This window comes from Camellia sinensis, chromosome 11 (genome assembly GCF_055761805.1).
Source record: "Camellia sinensis isolate YWXY chromosome 11, ASM5576180v1, whole genome shotgun sequence".
Lineage (NCBI taxonomy): Eukaryota > Viridiplantae > Streptophyta > Magnoliopsida > Ericales > Theaceae > Camellia > Camellia sinensis.
This window is the reverse complement of record NC_138971.1, coordinates 165,762,911-165,770,181: the sequence shown is the minus strand read 5'-3', so window position 1 is coordinate 165,770,181 and position 7,271 is coordinate 165,762,911. Positions and strand designations below refer to the sequence as shown.

Sequence of the window (7,271 nt, the reverse complement as noted above, 5' to 3'; positions counted from 1 at the left end):
CAATTGTGACATTTTGCGACCAAAATTTTTTTGGTCGCCAATTGTGACATTTCGCGACCAATCAATTGGTCGCCAAAACTATAAAAACAAAACCAAATTTTGGTCGCCAATACTCAACAAAATAAACCTGTAATTTATAATAATTCATCCAATTTATTCAATATAATCTGTAAAAAGAAGAAATCATTCAAACCAACAAATAAATTGAATCATCAACATTCAACAAAATATATATATCAACCATTTCTGAACCTGTTTAATTAAAGTCAGCAACTATTATAAGTTTACATCCGCAAATAATTCGAAACTACATATTTCATCTAGCATAAAAATTAAACACATAACAAGTACTTGTTATTATGTTTTAAATTTTTATCCATGTACATCAACCCAAAAATATAACTAGTAGTCTACCAAATATTTTCTATACACACCCATCCAAAAATATAACTAGCAGTGTATGCAAAAATATAACTACTAGTCTACCCTAATATTTTCCATATACATCTATACAAAAATATATAATCCTTCCAAAAATACAAAAAGTGTCAATTTGTCCTGTACAATTTAGCTTTGTGCACGAGTTCATCCATCTGTACCAAAGAAAAAGAGAAATAATGTCAGTTAAAATTGGACAAATAATGAAAAATGTCCATGAAAAGCAAAGGTCACATTAGCAAATTAAAATGACTACCATTATCAAATTGTAAATAAAACAATAGCATTCTTATGTCTATAGAATAAATTGGATGAGCCACAATTCCAGATCTAATATAGTGCCACACAGCAGAAACCAAACACGGCAACTGAAATTGATCCATATTGTCAATAACTCCTATCTTCCTCAATGAACCTTTCATGTGAATTAAATTAAACTCCTATTTTGGCAACCTATATATCTAGATTGATAAATAATGAATGAATGGATGATGAACAGGTTTCATTACATGGCAATATCGGAGCAGATGCCAATGCCGGAAGATCGGATAAGGGGTGTGGCACTTGACTACCCAGAGGCTGTTCGATTGATTAACCCAACCAATTCACTCCTCAAAGGGGAGGTAGGTAGTCTACTTGTAAAACGGAACTTTTTATACCTGGAAAAAAGTTAAGTTTGTGACTATTAGATAGTTTTATTTCAAATCGTTTTTATTTAGAGATAAGTATTAGAAAAACCAAATACTAATATATTACTTTATATTTGTCATGCATGTATTGATTAGTGATATAAAAAAATGTTTAAAACAAAAAATAATATATAGCAGCTCTCTAATAAATTTGATACATCGATGATTAATAGTTTGTATTTATAGTTGACTGTCACCTATAAATACAAACTATGAATTGGTGTTGATAGTCACCACCATATATAGTTGACTATTAATTTGTATTCTTTCTTCTGTAACGATGTCATTTGACATCACCACCTGAAGATCATATTCCATCAAAATAAATACAAACACTAACATTTTCATACAACAGAATGTATGGTGTTCTCAGTACTATATTATCTTGAATAAGGCCCACAATTCATGATGATGATTTGTGCACTTTTTTTTTTTATTTTAGTTGTTTCTAATGTGTAGCATTTGAAATTTAGAAATTTCCCAATATTTAAAAATCAAGAAGTTTCTCAATTTCTATACAGAAAGTGTGCACTTTTGCAGTTTCTTAAACATTGTAATTTTTTTAGTTTCTCAATTTGAGAAATTGTGAAATTCGACATTTTTTCTTACAAAAATTGTGAAAATTTCTAATTTCACAATATAGACCACCAGTTTACTCCAAAAACAAGCATCCAGACTGATCAGGATGACCATCCAGACAGATGAGGATGATTGACAGATCAGAAAAAAGCAAAACAGATCTGGAGCACACCACCAGAATTGATCTGCTGCAGACCACCACAAGCATCACAGATCTGGAGCAGACCACCACAGATCTGCGCACACCACCAGAATTGATCTGGACCACACCACCACAAGCATCTAGACAGATCTGATGCAGACCACCAGAATTGCTCCAGATCAGTCCACCTTCATGACTGATGCAATACTTCACCATGCAGACCACCAAAGGAAGAGAAAAGAAGGAAAAAAAAGAAATAGAGAGGAGCTAATTCAGAGCAGTTTTGGACCCCAAACGCCCCGGTTTTGCCTACTTTGTCACACTTTTATGTCCTACATAACTAATAATGCGTCCTATCGAAGCGTTGCTTGCTTTCACAAGTTTGTTTGATCTAGGCCGAGGTGACCGCTACGATCTCGGGTTGTTTCCAGGCTGTTTCCAACTTTTTGCCCCAACCGGCTTGTTTTTGCCTTCTCTATCACATTTTGGTTTCCATGGAACAGTCACAAATTCTTGTTTAACTAGTCATCCTTGGATCAGTGGAACATTACAATGTTTAAAGTTTCTATACTGGTCAACATAAACTAAACTGTAAATTCCATCTTTTATATAGTTAAACAAAAATTAGTTTAAAGACAATCATTTCTCTATGATATTCTCATCAAACGTTTATTTGCCTTTACTTTGAACATAAATATAATCAAATATGGTTTAACACACTTACCAATTACCATGACTATCTATTGTCGAGAATTTGGTGGATTGCGATTTTCCAAAACTTGCGCCAACATGCTCTGAAGTCCAAAAAGCTGCCGCTGCATCTCCTCACGTTGTCTTGTATTCTCTGCCTCTTTCATTTGTTAAAAAGCTATAAAAAAAATTAAATTAAAATTTAAAAAAAAAAAAGATACTAAATATCACTACTGAATGGATAGCAGAGAGAGAGTGGTTGAGAGATGACTATCAGTTTCACTACTTGCCTACAAAATTAACATACTAAATATGCACTAGTTCATTTTGATGACAGGAAAAGATTATAAAAAATAAATAATTAAAAAAAAAGAAAAAGAAGAATAAGAGGAAGAAAGAAGAAAATGCATTAGTTAAGTAGCTTTGCATACACTATGCATTTAATCATAGATGTATATATGCACATAGGTACACATAATACATGCTCGGTATATTGTTTTCTCTTGATCTGTTGTTCATGTTATAACAGGCTGGAAGACATTCTTGATCATAATTTTCTCAAACATGAATGTCTAATTTTCTCTAAAAAATGTGCCCACCTGAACATAATAACCCACTCGCGAATAGGTTAGTCAAAAAGTCAACCTGGTTTACTCCTTCCAATAGCCTCAACTTCTGCTGTGAATCCTGCCCACACTTATGTACCACTTCCTTCGGTCCAGTGAGAGCTGGTTATCATTGGAGGGTCAACAAAATGTACTGTTGATGCACTGCGAAAGGGGAGGATGGCCTGTGCTTGCATTTATTCTTGCTGGTCTTCTGTTGTACTGAAAACAGTATAGTGGTGAGCAGAAGACTCTTGAAATGGTATACAAGCAAGCTCCTAGGCAACTTCTTCATCTTTTGTCTCCTTTAAATCCACAACCTTCTCAGCTGAGATATCTTCAGTACATTTCCAGACGGGATTTGGGTTCAGATTGGCCACCATCAGATACTCCCTTAGATTTGGATTGTATTATTCTTAGAGTTATTCCCTTGTTTGACGGAGGAAGGGGTTGCCGACCGGTTGTTCACATTTATGGTCAGGACTCTTCTTCTACCACAGCCACTAAAAGTTCAAAGCTTCTGTTTTCGACTTCCAAGACAAAGAAACGCGCTCGCCATTACCAACAGGTAATGCCAAATTCACACATTTCAAAGCTAAAGGATTATGCGACAAGGATTTGTAGTGTACTTATGACTTCTACCTGCAGGAAGAGTGTGAACTAGTGAAAATAGATATTCATTGTCGTGTTCAAGGGGATGTTGTTCTTGAGTGCATCCACTTGGACAATGACCTAGTAAGGGAGGAAATGATGTTCAGAGTTATGTTCCACACTGCATTTGTCCGTTCAAATGTTTTGATGTTGAATCGTGATGAAGTTGATGTTTTGTGGGGTGCAAAGGACCAGTTTCCAAAGGAGTTCAAAGCAGAGGTATGATCTTGTTTTACTTAGGTGGCATGTCCTTTATCTGAAGCTGTATGGGTTGAATGCATACTCATATTTGTATCAGGTTATCTTTTCGGATGCTGATGCAGTTCTACCTATCATCACCACAGAAAGTGAAGATGAGGATGAAGAAGAAAGTGCTTCCCCTGAAGAATTTTTTGAGGTCGAGGAGATCTTCAGTAATGTAGTAGATGGGCAGGACAGAAAGGGGAACTTGGATACTCATATAGTTCTTGAGGAGAATAATAAAGTAGTTCTTGAGGAGAATAATAAAGTAGTTTGGACTGAGGCTTTGGAGCCTCATGCATTTGAAGACTGTGCATCGGATGATGGAAATCACAAACAGGATGGGGGTTTTTATTCTAAATCTATTTCAGCTGAAGTCATTGCATTTGACGATAGGGATGAGTCAGGTTCCATAATCATGATTGCTGATGTGCCCAGTAGTTTAGAGAGCAAGGTAGTAACTGCAGATATGAATGGCAAGTTAGAAGAGATGGAGAATAGACAAGAAAGAGAAGACTCTGCTATGCAGAAGAACTTAGAAAGGCAGGATTCACAGCAGAAGTTGAGTGCTCATATTAGTAGACAAAAATCTGATGAGTCACTTCCACCCACACCAGAGGTGGTAACTGCATATATGAGTGGCAGGCTAGAAGAGATGGAGAATGGACAAGAAACAGAAGAATCTGGTATGCAGAAGAACTTAGAAAGGCAGGATTCACAGCAGAAGTTGAGTGCTCATATTAGTGGACACTTATTCAGGTTTGATGCTTGAGTGACAATAATTGCCAAGCATGCTGAAGTATTTCTTCTCTATTTCTATGTTACAACCATATCAATGAACTGCTGTGTTAGACTTCCTGCTTATGTAGAAACTTTGTTCTACCTTAGAATATAAATAAGAGAAAATATGAATGTCTTTACCAAACATTGCCTCAAATTATGGGACATCTTGATTCAAATCCATACCTGAAATGCATGCCAAAGTCCAAATATAAAATTGGTGGTCAACCTCAAACAACCCAGTCTGCTGCACTATTTTAGAGTATTTAATCCACATAAGCTTAGTTTGAGAGCCCAAGACGAAGTGCACGATAAGCCCTACAGAATGAGGAGATGGGGTATTTCTATAGAAGGTAGGTGAGTAAACACCTGTCTTGCACTCATTGCAAAACAGTTCCAAGGCCCAATGTCAAGAACACTAATTGTTTATCTTCACATGCTACTAATGATATTCCACATCAACCAAGCACATACCTTTATATCTATATAATACTTCAGCTATTGTTAAATCATCAGAAATTCAATCAATAGAGACAACATTTTCACTTAGGGAGAGCCGGTCAATTCTTGGCTTGGTTGGGGCTAGGGCTGTAGATCAAGCTTTGTTGCATGTGAAAAAATTCATATAAGCCCATTAGGAGCCCTTTTGAGCTTGATTCTTGTGCATAAATTGGTCGAACTTGAACTTGATTTCAAGATTGAGTAGATAGAGATCAACTCGTAAAAGTTGACTGTCATTTTGTTACCGGCTTAAAGGGCTGCTTCCTTAGCTTTTTAGATGGAGTTATCATTAAGAACTATTTTATAACAAGTTTGTACTTAATTCTAATGATTCTCCATTCGATTTGATTCACAATATGATTCTCAATTTGACAACTATGAATAATTTTCAAAATAAATATGGATTTGCAAAAACAATTTTACAATGCATAAATAATAAATCTACTCATCATAAATTCCAAAATCAGGTTTAACATCAAAAGCAACTACCTGATGTAATTCTCCTAGATGCACACTGTTAGACCATGTTTGATACACGTTATAGAGCGGGGATCCAGAGGGCAGGGGGATTGTCAATCGCATGGATCCACATGTTTTTTTCTTGTTTACTATAACGCATTTGATTGGGAAAAAGAAGTGTGATTGCTAGCACAATGGTATTGCTAATTTCATAGCCATGGGATCAGCCACATCACTCAATCTGATTGTCAAAAATAATTCAATGTTATATCCTACCATAATCAAACATAGTACAACTCCCACAATATATATAATCTGAAAGTTGTTGCCAAAATCCAAAGTTAATAGAAAATCAAAAGAGGATCATTAATATATACTGTTTAACTGTCTACAAAAGTTCATTCACATTTCCTTATCATGAAACCCAGCAAAATAAATTTCAGAGATGCATACTAATGGAAATGTTTTGCAGCATACAGCACAAAAAGTATTTTAACATGACAATCACCTATTCCTTCTTCCTGATCTCTCCCAATCAAAGCAAAAAGTTGGACGAACAACAAAACAAGCAAATTAAATAGACTTAAAGGAACTAAGCAGGAGGAAAGCACGCTATTATCATAGACAATGGCTCAAATGGGCAAAAACCATAGTTAGCATACCTTTGAAGACATAAGTAAAGATGCTACTCTTTTCACCACTAAACTTAATCTACTCTATTTTTTCACAAAGAATTTAGATATTATAAAAAAAACACCTCACATCTTATTTCATTCCTTGCAAACATAACCTTCCTAATACAAAACTCTTGCCCCATAGTACAACTTCAACCCTAAAGGAAACAAGATTTGTTATATTAAATAATGAAGGGTTTGGGTAATTAAATAGGTAAATAGACAGTACTGTTAAAAGATGGAAAGTAAGGACATAAGGGGAAGGGGAGGGGGGCCTTCTTCATATGCTCAAAGAACTCCACATTTCTCTAGCATCGGATTGGACAAAATCATCTAATTCCATTTATATTCATAATTTTTTTTTGGATAAGTAATTTATGTATTCAGAATATCATTTATACATATAACACTTATGAATAAGCATTATGACCAATTAAGAGCATTAATGTAAAATACAAAAATAATTTATTAACTTACCTCTCCAACATATAGCACCTCTTCTACTTCTTCTTCCAGTAGCTTACAGAACCAGTTTGAACCCCTTTGACAGGAAATTATCCCTGCAATAAACAAAATCCAACATATGATGCATCAAGTGACATGAAGGTCACTTAGGAAAGAGGCATTAGAATTTTCATGTCTTACTGCATATAACACTACTGGATGAGAACTCCAGGCTTCCATAAGCAACTGAAATGCATATTGAATAAATGCAGTAGCACTCCATATACGCCATATACACATTTTGTTATTTGAAAAGCCATATACATTATATGTATTCTAGAAGACGTGGGAAATCATCCCTGGAGATGGTAGGAAAGTT

General features: G+C 35.1%; 1 protein-coding gene and 1 long non-coding RNA gene across 2 annotated transcripts; one reads left to right on the top strand and one right to left on the bottom strand.

Moving 5' to 3' along the window:
* Positions 1-289: 289 nt before the first annotated feature.
* LOC145802992 (uncharacterized) lies at positions 290-3,075 on the bottom strand. The gene is made up of 2 exons (XR_014344918.1): positions 2,573-3,075; positions 290-593 (listed from the first exon to the last, which is right to left on the bottom strand). It is a non-coding gene; the product is annotated as an uncharacterized LOC145802992 (long non-coding RNA).
* Positions 3,076-3,402: 327 nt separating this feature from the next.
* LOC145802991 (formin-like protein 20) lies at positions 3,403-5,182 on the top strand. The gene is made up of 3 exons (XM_082896029.1): positions 3,403-3,711; positions 3,792-4,013; positions 4,093-5,182. The coding sequence occupies exons 1-3, from the start codon at positions 3,403-3,405 to the stop codon at positions 4,804-4,806; spliced, it is 1,245 nt and encodes a 414-aa protein (XP_082752155.1). The 3' UTR covers positions 4,807-5,182.
* Positions 5,183-7,271: the final 2,089 nt, after the last annotated feature.

Coding starts and splice junctions, on each gene's coding strand:
- LOC145802991 (XM_082896029.1), top strand. CDS start 3,403: ATGGTATACAAGCAAGCTCCTAGGCAACTTCTTCATCTTTTGTCTCCT. Junction 3,712..3,791: donor GCGCTCGCCATTACCAACAG/GTAATGCCAAAT, acceptor TTCTACCTGCAG/GAAGAGTGTGAACTAGTGAA. Junction 4,014..4,092: donor CAAAGGAGTTCAAAGCAGAG/GTATGATCTTGT, acceptor TATTTGTATCAG/GTTATCTTTTCGGATGCTGA.